The sequence below is a fragment of the Saccostrea cucullata genome, unplaced genomic scaffold (genome assembly GCF_032062105.1).
Source record: "Saccostrea cucullata isolate Sc308-1 unplaced genomic scaffold, CSIRO_AGI_Scuc_v1 ctg139, whole genome shotgun sequence".
Classification (NCBI taxonomy): Eukaryota; Metazoa; Mollusca; class Bivalvia; order Ostreida; family Ostreidae; genus Saccostrea; species Saccostrea cuccullata.
This window is the reverse complement of record NW_026927936.1, coordinates 272,501-292,500: the sequence shown is the minus strand read 5'-3', so window position 1 is coordinate 292,500 and position 20,000 is coordinate 272,501. Positions and strand designations below refer to the sequence as shown.

General features: G+C 32.0%; 1 protein-coding gene across 1 annotated transcript in view; it reads right to left on the bottom strand.

Annotated features, from left to right (window-relative positions):
• Positions 1-9,584, bottom strand: part of LOC134275929 (aspartyl/asparaginyl beta-hydroxylase-like) — a 13,055-nt gene extending 3,471 nt beyond the window's left edge. Inside the window, 11 exon segments of the mRNA XM_062758214.1 lie at positions 782-873; positions 1,300-1,435; positions 1,587-1,724; positions 1,880-2,074; positions 2,592-2,728; positions 3,107-3,344; positions 3,670-4,520; positions 4,523-4,990; positions 6,760-6,921; positions 8,386-8,553; positions 9,454-9,584. Coding sequence (XP_062614198.1) covers positions 782-873; positions 1,300-1,435; positions 1,587-1,724; positions 1,880-2,074; positions 2,592-2,728; positions 3,107-3,344; positions 3,670-4,520; positions 4,523-4,990; positions 6,760-6,921; positions 8,386-8,553; positions 9,454-9,493 — 2,625 coding nt within the window. The 5' untranslated portion in view covers positions 9,494-9,584.
• Between the last annotated feature and the right edge of the window lie 10,416 nt (positions 9,585-20,000).

Below are 20,000 nucleotides of genomic sequence, written 5' to 3'. Positions count from 1 at the left end.
TCAAAAATTTGATTATACTTCATACAGTAAATTCGTCTGTGGTTTTGGGTGATCTTTGATAGAAAAAAAAATAATAATATGCAGATTTATTTTTTCCTCATAAACCAATCTCTATGTATATGAATGGCAATTCAAATAATTATACAATTTCACAGGCTTTTACAGAAGAAATAGACCTAGATTCAATTAAAATGAATTTAACATTAGAGACATTAATATTAATCGGATATTTAGAAAGTGAGATTAAGCAGAACTTGCTTTATAGATATAATGAACAGAATTTTTAACAGGTTTCATGGTGTATTCAAAAATGCATTTGCTCATTAGGTTTAATCTGTTACTTTCTTCAGTGACATGATTTAAGGTCTTTGGATAAATATTCAGGAAATCTTGTATACAAACATGCTTATATAAGTGGTACTTGCTTTTGCACCTTTTGGAATTTATATGAAAAATTTCTAGCAAAAGTTATTTTTCATCTCAATCGCAATGTAAAAAAATATTAATTAAATGGACAGTATCACTTCATAAACTTAAGCGTCATAAAACATTTCATGACTGGGTCAGTACACATACAGTTAAAACTGTCTAGTCCAACACCTGTGTAACCTGACACACTGTGAATTCAGAGGTTAAATTTCATTTCCATTTTAAGTGTTTTCCATGTTTTTTTACACTGTGCAATCCGACATCCTGTCTATTTCCGACACAAAATTTATCTGCATCGTGTGCATGTCTGATTAAACAGGTTTCACTGTATTAATGATTTCCTAGCTGTTACCTGTCCTCTGACACAGGACTTTGCTGCTGGAATGCGGTCAATAAGTTCACACACTCTGGGAACTTTGGCACAATTTTTTTCATTCTTCTTACCTTAAATTAAAATCATACACTGAGTAACATGCATTATATAAATATAAGAAATTATATAATAATAAAATTGTCAACATATCTACACATTCATTTTTCTCAAGCTATGAACCGATGTACATGCACATATATACTCTGTCGATATATATACAGTAGCTCGCTCACTTTTCTTGACAGTTTAAAATTTCAGTTCTGGTAATATCTTGAAAGTCAAGTTCACATCTTTTCAGCTCATAAGCACTCTTTATGTCAGGTTTAAGCTCCCAATATTTCTTTATTTTAAAGTTATAGTCTAGAGTAGACTGCACAGACATAAAGACAGACAAAGTAATTTAAATACACCATGCAGCCTCATGCACCCTTGTTTGCAGGGGATATATTAAGTGCATTTTAACAAAACTGATGGATGGTGATATGAGTTTACTGTACCTCTAGCATACAGTGTAAACTGCATCCACTGCCCTTTATCCAGTAAATTCTCCTCCTCTGGAATAAAGCTGCCTGATTTGGGATCAATCTGTTTTAGTCCCTCATCTCTAATCAGTTTCCAATTGTCAGTCAGGATCTTAAAATAATAAAATTTCTTCATATGGGAAAAAGTACCAGGGTATTTAAAATATTTTTATCTCCTTACACTGATATTTTCCTGAGTCCCTTACACACAAAATAATGAGCAATTTTAAGATTTTTTTCTTCAAATGGAGCTTTGGCAATACCTTGAGATACTGCTGATAACCTGTTTCCTCTGGCTTCCACCAAGGTTGTCCCTTAACCCCATCACAGTTATATAGAGAGCGCTGATACTTAGACAGAAACAACTTCTTCTTCACTCCTCTCTCATATACTTCATATGCCTATAAGAAAAAGTAGAAATATTACACTTACTGCTAAAATGCCTTTGCTGTACATCTGAATTCATTATAAGCATGCCCGCTGTCACCATGTTTTATAATACATGTACTTGTAGAATTAAGAATCAAAGAAGACTTCACAGTATTCTTTACCATACCTTGTCTGTTTGGTTCAGTCTCTGGTATGCATCTCCGAGATGGAAATAGAACTTCCCTTCTTGTATGTCTTTATTGTTACTCTCCATAACGGCCCTCAGAAGGGTAATTCCCTCTTTAGGGTTGTTGTCAGTGACCTTGACAATGAATCCAAGATGGACCCGAGCAAAAGGGTCACTTTTATCTGTTTGGAGAACCTACAAAAAAGAGACAATTTATATTGTATCTTTATTAATGTGTATATAGAGATTATTAAACTGACAATGATATGGTTAAAATGACTGAACAGCATTCTAATCCACAATGCCTCAGTACATGTATAAAAATATATCTATAGACATATTTACAGCTGAAGATCATTACCACAACATGGATATCTCAAATATCATGGATATTCAGAAGTTCTTGGGAAGTCCCTTTAAACACATTCTAAATGTTTTTGAAGAAAATCATTTAGTCACGGCTTCGCCAGGAAAGCCTCATAACGATACTTTGATGATGTCTGTTTCAAATTCTATAATTATATGATATCTTTCATTAACAATGTTTTATTCTTGCACCCCAATAATAAAATGCATGTAAAATAAGTGACCAAATTATTGCATCTCAACTATAAAACTGTTTGGCAAAATTCATCATGCATTTCAAAGAAATTCACATGATGTTCATACATAATCATTTTTTCTACAGAGACGATAAAAAAATTAACGTTACATCAGAGAACACTCTTCTGGCTTTCTCATTCTGCCCCATCATCATGTAGGCCACACCCAGCTTATTTCTGAGACTGAGGTCTGAGGGGAACTTGTTGACCAGACTCTCATATGTACTGGCTGCCTTGGACATCCACCCTGAAAATAGAAAATTCTACTTTCAATTCTTCATGCTGAATAAACATTCATTTTCACAAAAAATATTTGGAAAAAAAGAACCTCTATCATAGTTGATCTACTTTTTTATTTAGGATGTTTACAAATAAAAATAATTATGGGGCTAAAATTTTATGTTTATACTTAAAAATAATTTGTGGTTCACTTTTGATAATTCATTTTTTTAAAATTAATAATAAACCCAACTATTGTAGTGTATATCTTATCCATGACACTTAAATGTAAAATTTAATTCACAGAACATTTCTACTTTAACAATATGTTACTGAAATCATATACACATACATGTATAATTATGTAAATTCACAGCATTCATTAATCTTTCCACCTAAAGTTTACCTCTAAAAGTTAATTTTTCTCCTAGCATCAAGCCTGCTTGTTTCACCAATTTGTCAGGGGCATCTTTAGCATCCATCGTCTTCTGCAACATTCCTATACATTCCTCCAGCAATTTGTTGCTCCTCTCTCGCTCAGCCAGTCTATCAAGTGTGAGGGCTTTGCTGTACATGGCTCGTGGACTGTGTGGATACTCAGATAACAGATGATCAAAATGATCTTTGGCTTCATCCAGCATTTTCTGTAAAGAGTGAAAATATGAATAATATTTTTTATATGTTTAATCTATTATGTGTATTCATAAATACTTGCAGAACATTGTATAACTGGTTAATTTTGGCTTACTACAGCTGAAGACCAAAGGTAAGCTTTTCTGATTAAAGAGTGTAAAACAAAATATGATCTGAATGGTTCTGAAGAAAAAGTATTGGACAATAATCATGATACATTATTTCAAATAGCAACTTGTAGGTTATAGATCAAAATCTAGATGTCCTCCTAAAGGTAACTTATTAAATTGAAGAAAATTAGTTTAAAAAAGAAAAAGATGTGAAAGCAAATGATACCTGCTGTATGTAATCATCTCCAACATCAAGCAAGTCACTTATCATGTAATCCTCATCATTGGTTATGTCCCTTTTTGGATATGACGCCTTTTCATAGTTGACATTTTCTTCTTCCTCTATTTTTTCCTGCCTTTTCTTTTCACTTGCTTTTTGCTGCTCTTCCAACTTCCTTTTCTCCTCTGCATGTCTTTTTTCTTCCTCCTTTTTCTTTTCCTCTGCCAATTTCCTCTCTTCCTCTTTTTTCTTTTCCTCTGCCAATTTCCTCTCTTCTTCCTTTTTCTTTTCCTCTGCCAATTTCCTCTCTTCCTCTTTTTTCTTTTCCTCTGCCAATTTCCTCTCTTCCTCTTTTTTCTTTTCCTCTGCCAACTTCCTCTCTTCCTCTTTTTTCTTTTCCTCTGCCAACTTCTTCTCCTCAGCTTGTCTCTCTTCCTCATGTTTCCTAAATTCTTCCTCCAACCTTTTCACTTCTGCTTCAACATTTTTATCCTCTTTTGCTTTTCTCTTCTCTTCTTTCTCTTTATCCTCATCACTTTTTTTCTCTCCAGTTTTCTTTTTCTCCTCTGCCTTTTTCTTTTCTTCTGCAATTCTTTTTCCCTCCTCCTTTCTCTTTTCCTCTGCTTTTCTTTCTTCCTCCTTCCTTTTTTCCTCTGCTTTTTTCTTCTCCTCAGCTAATCTTTTTTCCTCTGCAATTCTTTTTTCTTCTGCTTTCCTCTTCTCTTCCGCTTTTCTTTTCTCCTCTGCCAATCTTTGCTCTTCTGCTTTCTTCTCTTTTTCTTTTCTTCTGCTCTTTCTTTCTGCTTCTTTTTCTTCCTTTTCTTCTCTTCTGCTTCTCCTCTTTTCTTTTCTTCTGCAATTCTTTTCTCCTCTGCTAACCTTTTTTCTTCAGCCTTTCTCTTTTCTTCTCCCAGTCTTTTCTCTTCTGCTTTTCTTTCTTCTTCTTTCCTCTTTTCCTCAGCTAATCTCTTCTCCTCTTCTTTTTTCTTTTCTTCAGCCAACCTTTTCTCTTCAGCCTTTCTCTTTTCCTCAGCCAATCTTTTTTCCTCTGCTTTCCTCTTTTCCTCAGCCAATCTCTTTTCCTCTGCTTTCCTCTTTTCCTCAGCCAATCTTTTTTCCTCTGCTTTCCTCTTTTCCTCAGCTAATCTTTCTTCTTCTTTCCTCTTTTCCTCAGCCAATCTTTTCTCCTCTGCTTTCCTCTTTTCTTCTGCTACTCTTTTTTCTTCAGCTTTTCTTCTCTCTTCTTCCAACCTCTTCTCAGTAGCTAATTTTTCCTTCCGAGCTTTTTCTTCTTCTGCTTTTTTGTCTTTTAGTAAATCTTCAATACCTAAAAAAAAGCAAATAAAATATGAATCTGTTTCTAGCTATATTAAATTTGATAATGTAGAATCATGCAGTTTAAATCATGATCAAATTTTTTTATGTACTTACATGAGACATATATTTTTGACTGTATTTAATCGAGTTGAACAAGACTTACACTTCCATCATTAAATATTGCAGTCACTAATAGATTTATAATAAAATTTCAGCAGGTGTAACCCTCTTTAATATTTTTATTATTATTCAACGCAGTGCTTTTGGAAAAAAAAACTTTTTTCGTAAATATTCTATTATTAATAAATGATTATGGTAATTAGAAGGTTTTTTTTGCGCTTGTTTGATATTTTTGACTATTGATGAATTACTTCATTGATGTTATCATTTACTCACGTTTTCACATTGTAGCAACTGTGGCTGATTAAAAAAATGATCCTGCCCTTTTTTTCCTTACATACTATGGCCAGCTTAAGTGACAATTATTCAAATATTATTTATTTATCTTTAGAAAAATTGGTTCAATACTAAATTGATTAGTTCTTACAAAATAGATTTTTTTTTTTTTTTTTACAAAATATGCCACTATTTGTTGTGCATGAAAATTCTACCAAGCAATGGTAATTCTTTAATGTGTTGAAGAATTTTTTTATTCACAAAATCCATCGTTTATATGAATCAGAAATAGCATTCGATCATTTGACAGTTTTTAAAATTTTTCACTCTGCCACCAAAAGTTAACTTTAAGTGCTGAGGCTAGTATCAACCTTAATACAAATTAAGTACATGTAATTTAAATTCCCCATCTTTTTTAAGGTCCTTTACCAGTTTAATGAAGGTAACAATATACTGATACATTTATTATTTTGTTTCCAATTTCTAGAAAATATGCATTGCCAACTAGATTCTTTTCTATTTTAAATTACAATTGTAAATGCCTACATGAACTGAAGAAATTCCCGTTCTTTCATTTGCTTTGGAATTGTTAATACTGAAACCATCTTTATTCTCCTATCCAAGTTATATTTTCTGTTTGTCAAAGGTGTAAGTGTCTAGAAGTTTAGTGCTGGTAATATACTTATAGCATTTAGTGTACTAATATTAATAAACAATTTTTTACATAATTTGTTTTCATTATTTTATTTAAAAAACAATTAATTAAAACTCAATTACATTCTTAAAACACATATACATACACATCTATCTATTATGCACTCTCTTTTTCTTTGAAATTCTCTAAAAATATGTACATATACATGTAACTTAAACATATTGAATTAATTTCATAATAAATTCAGACAACTCTTTAAGCTTAATATACATGTTCCTAATTTGTGTAAAATTTGAATTTTTCTTCACTTCTGATCAAACTGAACATTATTATATATCTCATTTTCACAGCATGTTTCCATTTTTTTAAAAATACAAATATATGTATTACAAGACAGTATGAAAGTGTTGACTTTCACACAAAAATACAAAAAAAAAAAAACCGAACTTCATTGAGCACAAATACTCGAATGTTTCTATGTTTAAAAATATAGTTTTCTTCACAATATTATAACCGGTATTAAATTGAGATCATTGTATCTATGGCTGACAAACAAACAGGTAAGAAACCTTGGGATTGAATTCAGTGTCCACAATTTTACGTCATTTTCAATGTTACTATAATATGTTCATATTGTGTCCAGATATTCCACTTTGAAATTTTTTTTTAAAGTTCAGTGCATGGTTATTAATCCCTGATTTACACATTTATATTATAAAACAATTAACCTTCTTTGGCTCTGTAGAAAAGTTCTCTCCCCTTGTTAAAGAGTTCTATCCCTTTCTCCTGTACTATCATTGCGTAAGGTTCCACACTCTCCCAGATATTCCAGGCTTTCAAGTAAACGGCATCCACAACTTCATCCCCAGCATGTAGCCTTGCAACATAATCTGTTGACAAATATGTGAAAGGTCTAAGTTTTTGTTATAAAAAAATAATTTGCTGGTCACATTCAGGGATGGTAACTGTAAAATATTCTGTTTATTCTCATGAATACTGTAGATCACTAAATTTTCGCGACACCTTATTTTCGCGAGATAGTCATTGACTTTTGATACGCAAGACAAAATTTTCACGAATTGTGGTTCTTGCTCTATATAATCCTAAGGAATACTATTATACGTGAGAATAAAATTTTCGTGTAATTACATAATTTCTCGCGAATAAAAAGTGATTTACAGTATTATGCTCTTTACAGGGTTGTACCTTACATATAAAATAGAAGGGGAAATTTAGGAAAATAGAAGGCAATCTGGGATTCCTCCCCTAATTGGGAGTTAAGGCAGAATAACAAAATAACCAGGGAATTTCATCATTATAGGTGGGGAAATTCCCCGGTCCCTGAGTCTTTTAAGGGTGTTCAATCCTGAGCTTTTGAGCGGATTTTGGTCCTGTCCTTTATTTATAAAATTCTGCATCATTTTTAACTTCTAACATTAAATCTGAATTCTATAATGCAAATTGAACTATATTCAATGAAAAAACTGCAATAAAATTCCATTCAAGTAGAATTAAGCTAGGAACTATATTTTGTGGCGGAAGGTTTTTTAGAAGAAAAAGATCAGTTTTTTCCCTTTTGAACTATAAAAGTACTGTTAATTTTAGATTCCTATTTTTCCATGTTGGTTGCACACAAAGCTGTTTTTTGCAGTGAAATGTTTTATGCTGTTCTGAAATATCTATTAAATTATTTTTTTATGAATTCTTTCAAAGAAATGTGACAAATATAGTAAATATATTCTGAAAATCTAGGTAAAAATTAAGCCATTTTTTTTAGGTAAAATTGACACATTTTTAGCAATATCTGAAAATTTACATCATATACACCCACTTTTGATGTTCTTTTCTAAATGTTTAAGATATTTTTGACCTATTTATTTAATTTCAGAAAAAGTTTAAGACTTTAAAATAATTTTCTTGCTTATTAAATTTTCAATGCCAGAAAAATCACATTTTATTAGTGCAGAAAGGTCAAATAATTGAATATGCGAAGCAATTTGAAACTTTTTCTTAGTCAAAATTTTAAAGTGTTTTTTTTTACACAGACTTAGAGTTCATTTTGTTTCATGCTTTAATTTGATAAAATTATTGGAGGTGGAACATCAAAGATGTAATTTTTAAGTAAGACACAAATTTCAGTGCAAAAAGGTCATATTAAATGTACTGTAGAGCCAAAAGAAGCATATTGACCCCCGTATTTTGATTTGAATTTTAATTAAGCTATGTATGTAGAAACTAAAAATATACTTGGCAAAAAAAGTTTAAGACTTTAAATATCAGGATCGAACGTCGTTAAGGACAATACTGCAGAGTCTCTGCATTGAAATTACTTTCAAATTTGCCATGGTACTTACCTAAATTTTTGTGGAAATCTTTACTTTCAAAAAATAGTGAGATTCCACAAATCACAGCTGACACAAAGAAGATAAAACCCAGACATCCTGCACCACAACACCTCCTCTTCTTAGTCCCTGTACTAGGTGTCTGTTTGGCGGGCTTTGTTTCTTGTTTGTTACCATTTTCTGCATTTAAAGATCAAAACACTCTCAAATACATTCTTTAAACTATGAATATACAGTGTTTAAGTAAATATAAACAAGATGTGTTTGTGAAACACCATGCCCTCAATGGCAACACAATTCTGATGTGGGACGTAGACTACAGTGAAATAGTTATGGCCAATGTTTAAGTTTTTCAAAAGTAGGTCTAGGTCACAGTTGAAGTCAAATGATCAAACATTTCTGTACCAATGGTAACGTCTTGTCGTAATGAATACTCATACCAAATATTATAGCTTTACCCTTGACAGCGCAATAGTTATGGGCTAGGTTAAAGTTGACAACAGACAGACAGACAACCAAACAGACAGGACAAAAACAATATATCCCCAGGATCTTTTGATCCGCGGGCATAAAAAAAATAGCTACACATTTCTCCTTCTCATATAAACATGCATGCATTCTAGATTTACACACTTATTTTATATCTGATAACTTACTGTGGTCTACTTTCACTTTTGATTTTTTCTTTCAATGGTGTAAGCTCAAACCAAAAGTTGAGTTATCATTTATTAAACAATAACAGACCCTATAGGTCTGAAACACTAGCAATATCCTGCAACAATATTTCAAATGACAAACCATTTACCAGACTTGGCTGTGAAGTCTATTGCAAAGTATTGCAAAGATATCTTATACTTTAGTTATTATATTGTATTGTATTATATTTTGTAATACGTTTGCAATTAATTGCTTTCAAGTTTTCAACTGTTTAAATGACAATTAAAACTAAGGAGACATTTAATGCATGCATAAAATATCCGTACATTTTATGATGTGATATAGAATGAGTGCATCATTTACTTGAGGCATATCCCTTAAATTGCATCATTATACTACAATTTCGTGATACCAATATCCTACCCTTCTTCTTTTTCTTGCCCCAGTATCCTTGCTTCGTCATTGATAACAAATCTGGAAATATTAAACGCAAAAAACCGGCAACTGTGCAACACCTGTAACGTGTACGGCTGACATCTGACCCGGAAGTTGTTTTTTATTTCATGAAAAAATAAAGAAGGAAGGATGCCTCAAAGGATTTCCTATAATTCCGGGAAAAAATGTTTGTTTTTTTTTATGTCAAACACACACAATCACGCCGTAAAATTTTAATTTTAAAAATAAATAATAAAAACAAGACAAAACAAAAACAAAAAAAACATGAGGAAGAAAGAAAAAGAAATTATAATTCAGGCCAGATCCGATTTTTTCTATTTATAGGATGCAAATTCCATTATACAGGAATGTATAATTTTCATCAAGCTTTCCGAGCTTGAAAAAAAAGCCGAATTCATATTTGCGTTATGTCAAAAACTTTCGCTAAATTGATTTTGAGTTTTTTGATAAAATCAGTTAGAGTCTGGGAAATGGGGGAGGGGGGGGGGGAGGGGCAAGAATGTTTGACAAACCAAAAGTCTCGAAAGTACTTTATTTGCTATATGCCAAGCAGTGGCGGATCCAGAAGTTCATGGGGGGGGGTTGAGGCCCAAAGGGCCGAAGCGGGAGGGCATGGGAGGGGGTATCCCCCTCCCATAGGTGGGGATTCGGGGGGCCTCCCCCGAGAAAATTTTGTTTTAAATGGTTGTAAATGGTGCATTTTCCAGCATTTTGGGGGTACTTTTTGTAGCTTTTTTAAAGACCGATCATCACAAATTTTTAATAAAATGTGTTCAATTTAATTTAACTTTAACACAAGACTTTAGACTTTGCTTTAAAAAAATGTTAAATCTGACAATTTTAGGAATGCAAGCAGTTGACTTCAAGTTGTCTTTACTTTAATTCACCTACAATTAATTAATTTAGTCCTATGTCAAGCTGACTTCCAAGATACAAGTATATTGAACTAATGTGCAAAATTTTAAACACTAAAAAGTGAAAAGAAAATTAAAAATTGAATTCTTTTCAGAATCCCTAGCTAGTGCTATTCAACTTACTTGAGTATATACTGTCGATATGTATTGTATCATGGCTGCGGTGTTTTTCTTTGAAGTCAAGTGTACAATAACTGGAGATACACCGATGAAATTCCAAAACTGTGCCGTGTAAATAAATTATTGAACACCACGGCGATTTCATCATTTTAATTTACATGTATATTGAATCTGAATTACAGAATGAATGGGCTTTGTAATATACAAATGCAAAATTTCTGCAAGTGAAATAAAAGTCTTTCACATAAATTACAGTACGTATATATCCCTAAGTGAACTACGAAATGATTTTACGGTCTTCAAATATTCAATCCACAGTAACTAAAATCAAATTCTTGAAAATTCCAGACAGAAATATATTAAAATATCAATTTTGTAATATAGGGCTTAAGCTGTAAAAATGAAAAATTGACCCTGACACAGCGTTTTCGTGAATAGTCTTATATCAAATGATCAACGGGTATTTTTTTTTTTGAAAAACACTTGAATTTACCTTCTTCAACTTCGAGATATCAAAGGTTTTCTTGTGAATTTCATTAACAATCCAGGAGCGGATCGATATCCAGCAATTTTTGAAAGGGGGGGGGGGCTCCATGCCCGCAGCACTAATCACACCTCCAGAATCACAACTCGGCCACTTTAAGTCCGTAGCTACATTTAAAAGAAAGGGGGCCTCCAAAACAGTTGACAAGGAAATCCGGAAGGGGGGGGGGGGCTGGTATGCTGAAATCCGACGTCCTTTCTCATGAACACACGCACGTAAAATGTTTATTAACAATACTGACAGGAAGGAGAGATTATCCATGCGGTCACCTGACAAAAACTATATTTTCTATTGGTGTAATTAAAAATCATGCTAAAAATCTGTGACATGACGTTTGATTGGCCAATAATATTTTGAATATCCTGACTGATTTGGACGACACACTCAGGATACACCATAATAAATATACAATAACTATTACTTGGAATATTAACACACGTGTACAATTAATGAAATTTCAAACTGAAGAACAGATTACATAAATTGGAGAATCTGTCAAAACTAGAGGGGTTTGCTAAGCCAACCTGGTTTTGTAAAAAAAAAAAAAAAATTATTAATTCAATTTTTAAGACGGTAAAAAAAAACTGAATAATAGTTTATTCATAGTTTAAAAAACATGCATTTTATCAGCAAAAGAATATTATTGAGCAGCACCGTAACTATGCAGTAATCTGTTGTTGGTACCTGACTACATTGTACTGTGACCTTGTGACTTCACTAGTTGCACTAGCTGCAATAATGTAGCCCTCTCCGATTTTTTTTTATCTGTTATTTTCTGGAGAGGGCTACAATTCCACAGCATCTCCGTAATAGTGCAAAAATATTTTGTAAATACTGGCGACTGCAGGCAGAATAAATTGTTTTCACAATCAACTTACTTCTAATAAGACGAAATTTTTATTCACTGTCGACATCAAAGCTCGTTAAACGCGAAAATTACATATAGCCAGACGGAGCCAGAAGGGCGAGGGACTCGTGAAAATTGTACTCCACAGGAGGCTAAGCTATAATCATTGTTATGGGTTAAAAAACATTTCCCTGAATTTTTTTTTTAACTATATAGCATCCTAAAAAGAGATGTATTAATCCATCAACCTCCAAATTTCATTCCGGGAGGGGGACGATCAAAGGGGACTAGCCTTTCAATGAACATTTTATAAATTATAATAAACTATAAACACAAAAAATATGAATTACGTTCAGATAAAGAAAAGTTAAATTAGAGAAGAGCAACACTCACTCACAACTATTCCAGATTCTATATAATTTATGAATGCAAATATTCACCTCAAATCGTGAATTATTGAATATTTTCTTGCAAACAACTGCGAACGATAGTACTGTTCTCCCGCCTACCTTCAAGTCAATTTTCTAAAGTTAAGATATTCGAATGATTTTTAATATATACATATAAATTGATATTTATATGGATTTTCATGAAACATTTCTTATTTGGGAAAACAACGAGAGATAACTCTAAAATTTTTATAAAACTCGTGTTTTTCACGTGGAAATGAACGGAAAACGGAAAAGATTTTTAACACCCCCCCCCCCCCCCCCCCCCCCCCCCCCCCCCCCCCCCCCGTGAAACAAAAAAATCCTTCTTACGTATAATATGGACTGTCATTTCACAAATTAATACCTAAGCTTTTTGTGTTTAACGGGGGGGGGGGATATATCTATAGACAAAAAATGACAGAAATGCTTATTTTTTCAGCAATTTCCAAGTGCTTAACAACTGAAACCGTGATTGTATTTAACTAATATATATGCTTAATTTTATATACATAATACAAAAGAAAAGATTTAAGAAACATTTAATATTCATATCCAAGACTATTCAGTATTTCAGAATATGGTGATGCTTTATAGCCCGATCTCAGTGAAAAATATCGTTTACACCCCCCCCCCTTATTTCAAGAGCTGGAATTAGGGATATTTGACTATTAAGCACTGGTATTGAAATAATTAATCATTTAGCATTGAACAGTTCTTTGTATTTAAACAATGATTTTATGGATCAATTTGTCATTTTAATCTTGAATAAGATGGCTGTAAAATGTAGGCGGGATATTTCTGAGAGTTATATAGTTTTAATATAAGCGTAGTTCTTTTAGATATGAATCATATGATAAAAAAATGAAATATGAGCCGTTTAAAAATAATCTTTCTGTCATTAAATGAGGTCATTACAAATTTTCAGTAAAATTTTCCGATGTCAAACATGCAGCTCATATTGCTTTAAATATTTTAGTTTCTCGTTAATATTATAAAAGGGGTATGGGTCTTACAGAAATAATTAATTAATGGCTATGGTATGCTGGGCAGAGAAGAAAAGAAGGGAGGAGAAGACTCGGGAGAGGGATCAAATGGAAAGTGGCCGTGCTTAATTTTTTTTCTGTTACACCTGTAGTTCTACCCTTTTGTGTGTCTGTCTTTAACAAACACTTTTCAGATGCCAGAAACATTATTTTGTTTAAAGGGGCTGTGGGGTCGTGGCCATTTTTAAACAATATATCGATCTCCTTTAGAAGATGAAGATATACAAAAATGATCAAATTTTAAAACTAAAATGCATGAAATTTTTCTTTACCAAATGATAGTTGACAGCTTTAGAAATCACAAATAAAAATTGAAGTTTTTTTGGTAATTTCTACACTTTAATAAGCCATATGTAAATTTTACACTTTAAGGAGGACTGTAAATTTTCAAGGACCACAAGAACTCATGCAATGGTAAGGTGTCCGGCGTCCGTCCGTCTGTCTGTCCGTCTGTAAACAATTTTTCAAAATGCTACTCCTCCTACAGTTTTGGTCTGATTTTAATATTACTTGCCACACATGTAGACTACAAAAAGATACATAAACTAGTGTATCGATTTTTCATTTCGTTGAACGGTGTTGCCATGGTTACTAAAAATATATATTTTTATGAAATATTTTTAAAATACAACTTCTCCTACAGTATTGGTATGATTTCAATATTACTTGGCACACAAGTAGACTACACTAAGATACATAAACTAGTGCATCGATTTTGTTATTTCGATGAACGTGGTTGCTTGGTAACTAAAAATAGATATTTCTGTGAAATTCATTTAAAACACTTCTCCTCCTTTAGTTTTAGTCTGATTTCAGTATAACTTGGCACACAAATAGAATACAATAGGATAATATTAAACTAATGCACCAATTTTTTGATTTTGATGAACAGTGTTGCCATGGTTACTAAAAATAGAAATTTCTGTGAAATATTTTTCAAAATGCTACTCCTCCTACAGTTTTGGTCTGATTTCGATATAACTTAGCACACAAGTAGACTACACTGAGATACATATTTAGTGCATCTGTTTTTGATTTCAATGAAGGTCGTTGCCTTGGTTACTATAAATTTGAAATTTCTGTGAAATTCCCTTAAAATGGTTTTCTCCTACAGTTTTCGTTTGATTTTGTACAAGTAGACAACACTTAAGTACATAATTTAGTCATTTTAGTGCATCCGTTTTTGATTTCAATGAGCAGTTTACCATGGTTATTATATAAATAGAAATTTCTTAGAAATACTTTCAAATCGCTACTCCTCCTACAGTTTTTGATTGATTTCAATATAAATTGGCAAATGAGTAGACTCTCCTCAGGTTCATAATTCTATTTATTGCTGCCTGCTGCAAAGTTTTAAATCCAAGTGCTACTTTTCTTTCGTTATACGACGTACAGACCAGTAGAGCTACGGTCTCATCAGAGACTTCTGGTTTTTAAACGTGCTTATTGATACCTGCTATTTACTGAACTTCAAATCAGAGAGGGGGTATATATGTAACCGTACATGTATTGCTGTAAGTGATCATAAACTTTTTGTTCTTTATAAATGCTTTCTTGATGAACTGAGCAATAAAATATGTAACGGTTACAATTTTAAAATTTTATATTTTGTTTTCTTTTTCCTCAGTTTTTATAGAGCTACTTACAATGCATTTTGTTAAAAATTATATATAACCAGTGAAGAGCAAATGAGTTTTCTTCAATGGAGAGATGCATTACTTGTTATTGATGGTAACAATGGCTCTATATATTGTGAATATATATGTATTATTTTTTCTAAAAAGATATAATGCAACCAGTGAAGAGCAAAATATGAGTTGTCACAATGAAAGGTTTACAGGAGAGATCAATAAGATGGCGCTAAAAGTGTAAAATAAACCTTAAAAAATATATGAATTTTAAGTTTTTGGCAATATTACACAGGCTGATTTTTACCATATTTTCCTAATAAAATTCACCTGGCATACAAGTTTATATTATACTTTTAGGCTCAATAATATTTTCATCTGTAAACCTTTACAATGTGATTTGTCTATATTTGTTTTTTCATTGAAATATTACCAATATTTTCAATCTTTTTCATATTCCAGTTCTTCAAAAAAATTCAAGTTTTTCTAAACTTTTGACATGATATTTAATCTTTCTCAAACAAAAAATTTGTTTGTATCATCTGTCCTTAAGGGCCATTGAGCAAATTGCCGCGTTAGCCCAACATAAATTGCTTACAATGACCCAACTGTATAAAAATGACGTTTGCCCAATATCAAAAGAATACACTCGTCCAACAGTGGCCAAATATTGTCTGCTACATTGGCCCAACAATAAGCCAACAATTACTAGTAACTTGGTCTGATTAAGGGCCGATGAGCAAATTGCCGTTGGCCCAATATTAAATGCACACTGTGGACGACATAAGGAGCATTGTTGGCCCATCAGAGGTCCAATAACATCCTGCAATCTGGGAAGGGAGAAATGAGTGTGAATATAGCATAATTTCGTTTCTTTTTATACACCTGCTTGAAAAGTGGGAGGAAATATTCAGTGTGATTTGGATGTCCGTCCGTCCGCCTAGCTGTCTGTGACAGTAAATTAATGAGACTTTAACAGAATCTTTGTTATATACTGCCATTGTGCACCTCCTATTTTACTATTTGATCGGATACATACCCCTGGTATTTTGGGTTTTCTAGAGCAAAACATTGACACTGCCATTTTTTCTATGATATTTAAGGGTATCCATCTCTTGTCCACAACTCCTCCTATACCACTGAATCTTTTACATATTCTTTATTGCATAATGGCTTTGTGCACATAAAGCCAATGAGCAAAACATTTACTCGTTATAACCATTTACTTTTAAATAAGAAACTTCTTTTATAACATTTCAAATCTTTGTCTATCGCTGAGTATCTTTTCAGATGTGTTTCAAAAAAAACACTTGTCTTCACTTTTAGCCATTCTTTATATACATATATAAGGGTAAATTTTTGGACATTTTCAGCTTTTTCTCAGGAACCACAATTTTTTTTTCAAACATCTTTTTATACTCAAAAAGCGGGAGGTTATATTGTACTCCTCCTATACCAATGAATCTGCAAGATTTATACCATTTCAAATAAATTTTATGAGACTTTCACAAATTCTTTGTTACATAGCCGTACATCCCCTATTTTACTTTTGGCTAGCTGCAGATCTGTAGCGTTATGGTTTTATAAATTAGTCTTTGACATGTTATGGTCAAAGACTAAAATATAAAACCATAACGCTAGTTTCCCAAAGCAAAACATCCTACTTTGCCATTATAACAGGACACATATTTTGAGTTTCCAAGAGTAAGACAAGTACACGGCCATTCTTTCTATAATATTGAAGGGTACCCATCTCTTATTCGCAACTCCTTTTATATCATTGAATGAAATTCATGTAATTGTATAAGTAGGTGAAACTCTTTCTACTTTTTGGGAAATAGACAAATTTTGAGACAAAAACACGGTCTTTCTTTCTATAATATTGAAAGGTCATAGTTCCTCCTATACCACTGGAAAATACTTTCAAAGGTTATATATCCTATCCAAATTAATGCAATTTTCAAAAATCATTTTTACTCCTAGACATAACGAAGTCAAACTGTTGACATGTTCATTGCATACAATACGTCTTTTACCAAAAAAAATTCATGATGCCAAAAGTCGGAGCTGGATATGCAAATATAATTAGGCATAAAATTGGGTTTACCTTTTTTTGCTGGTTTAGCTTTCACTCTCTTCAGTTTGCTGATCACATAGTGACATAGGCACAGATTCTTTGAAAAGCTTCTTCTTTTTCGTTATATATTAAACAGAGAAGCTAAAAGCATGGTGATGATGAGCAAGGGTGCCACTTTCAAACTGTGAATTTCCCGGCCCCATACCAATGAATAAGATTTAATGATAATTTCATAGATTCTTTATTACATAATGCCATTTTGACCTCTTTTTTTATTTTTTGATCTGGGCATCCCTAAAGCAAAACATGCATTTTTATAACCACTGGTAAAAATAAGCTCAGTGCTCACAGTGTCTCTATAAGTAGGCTCTTTGGGAAAAGACAGACAAAAATAGCAAAGTTCATAGTTCCTGACCCCTGGAAAATTGAAGGGTGACTTGCCTATCCAAATTAATGCAATTTTCAAAAATCATTTTTACTCCTAGACATAACGAAGTCAAATTGTTGACATGTTTACTGCATACAATATGTCTTTTACCAAAAAAATTCATGATGCCAGTGTCGGAGCTGGTTCTAAATTTAGGGTGGAACTCTACTGATCACATAGTGACATGGCACAGATTCTTTGAAAAGCTTCTTCTTTTTCGTTATATATTAAACAGAGAAGCTAAAAGCATGGTGATGATGAGCCTATTGATTATGTTACTACATGTAGGACACATTTGTTTCTGGAAAGGGCTATCTATTTGATCTTGTAAAGTTTTTAGTGTACTGCAAAAAGTTATTCCTTTTTGGCATCTTTGCATTTGTGATAAACGATCATTATTGATAATTAATTAAAGGGCTTTTTTGATCTTGTAAAGTTTTTACCTACTGCAAAAAGTTATTCCTTTTTGGCATCTTTGCATTTGTGATAAACGATCATTATTGATAATTAATTAAAGTACATGTACTGTTGTTTTATTAGTCTACATGGTGATATCGACAAATAGGAGTGTATTTATCACAACAGTGTTAAGTTCAAGCAAGTAAATTATTTTGGCATTTCCATAAAATCAAATTTATGAGGATATAAAGTATTTCTAATTGAATGAATTCTGTAATACATGTGCACTCTTGTAAATTGCATATAAAACAGAACTAGCAAGGCCTTTGAAAAATTGCCCACTCCAAACCGACTGACCAACTTTTTTAACCTCCAGGGAACATTTTTGATTATTGCATGGGCTTCAAGCCTATTTCCTCTGCAGTTTGCTAAGTTATACAAATTGATTGCAATGGATATGCATATTTAATTATCAATCATATGTCCGATCTAAGTTGCAAGTTCAACAACAACAAAAACAATAATAATTTTGAACAAAATTTTATTTCAAAAACTATTAGGAACAATCAACAAGTTAAAACACTGAGAATTTTCATCAAATATCTGCAATTTTTGTTACAATCAAATATAGCATTCATTTTGACCTTTGAAAAATGATGTGTTTCCAAATAATGATCTTGTGTCCAACAATAAATAAATACTAACAATTTGCACTGGAAAATATTTCTCGCCAAAAAATAAACAAAACACTTCATCTCCCTCCCCATTTTAAGGAATAAAATAAATAACTAAATTAACAGACATGAAATATTTAATTTTAAAAAGAACACAAAAACATAGACATGATTTATAGCAGAGCATGCTTTATGCAATAATATATGCATAATAAAAATAAAAATTAAGACAAATACTTCCTTAACTAATATCAGTGTAACAGATAAAGCTAATCAAAATTAGACTTGTATTTTAGCTCCTCTACTATAAGCTTTAATACAAGAAGCGTAATTAGTAAAGGAGCGAAAATACAAGTCAAATTTTAATTAGATTGTGTAACAGATACTACATTAATAAGAAATAAAATTGCATTGAAGTTGCATTGCATGACAACAGGAGACATATACCACAACTAGCTTTTAATATTCCCTGATTTCATTCTCTTCATTGTTAATAATTCAAAAAAAAATAATTAACAGTAGCATGTGTGTTCTTCCTGAAAAAAAGAAGACAGCATAGTGATCAGTGACAATCTATTGTGTGAAAATTAAGTGAATATATTAAGGAATTTAGAATTATATAACTATATAGAAGATATTAAAAACATAAGAATATAAATAGAAAACACAGTGACCCAGATTTGTTATTCAGTGCTTATAGGTAAGAAAATTATGAATCCATTATTCATGTACTGTATTATTTATTTATGTGCATGCACATTGGTAGAAAATTCTGTCATATAACTCCTTCTATTTTATAATACCAGCCGTTGACAGAATTTAATGAATCGGAAATGTACATTGCCTTGTCAATGAATCCCCTACCCTCCCTCATAAAAAAATAAAATATTCCCTATTTATGTGATTATTAGGCTAAGTTTTTAGTTTTCAGAAAAAAAACATGCGTTCAGGGATCAAAAGGAAGCACTATAATGTATATATATAAAACAGTCAAACCTTATTATCTCAGACTCAATAGGACCGAAAAAAAAAAATCTTTGAGATTATCATGTATTTGAGTAATATCAGCTGGGATATAAGTTGTTAAGTCTTCCAAATCACTTTGATACTTCCATGGTATTTGAATGAGAAATCAGTGTATGAGATATCAAAGTTCAACTGTATCTATATATCAGGAAGCTAGGATAAATGAGGGACTGCATGATATAACAAGACATATTGTACCAAGATATTGTACCTTTCAAATTATAACAAGTCATTGTACATGTACCTTTAAAATTATAACATATGAATGCTGAGAGTGTTACAACAAAGGATTTTACTTCTTCAGGGTTTAAACATTTTTTTCTAAATATAAATCTTCCATTATTTTTTTCCCCTGAAAATAGTGCTTAACACCAAACACATTAT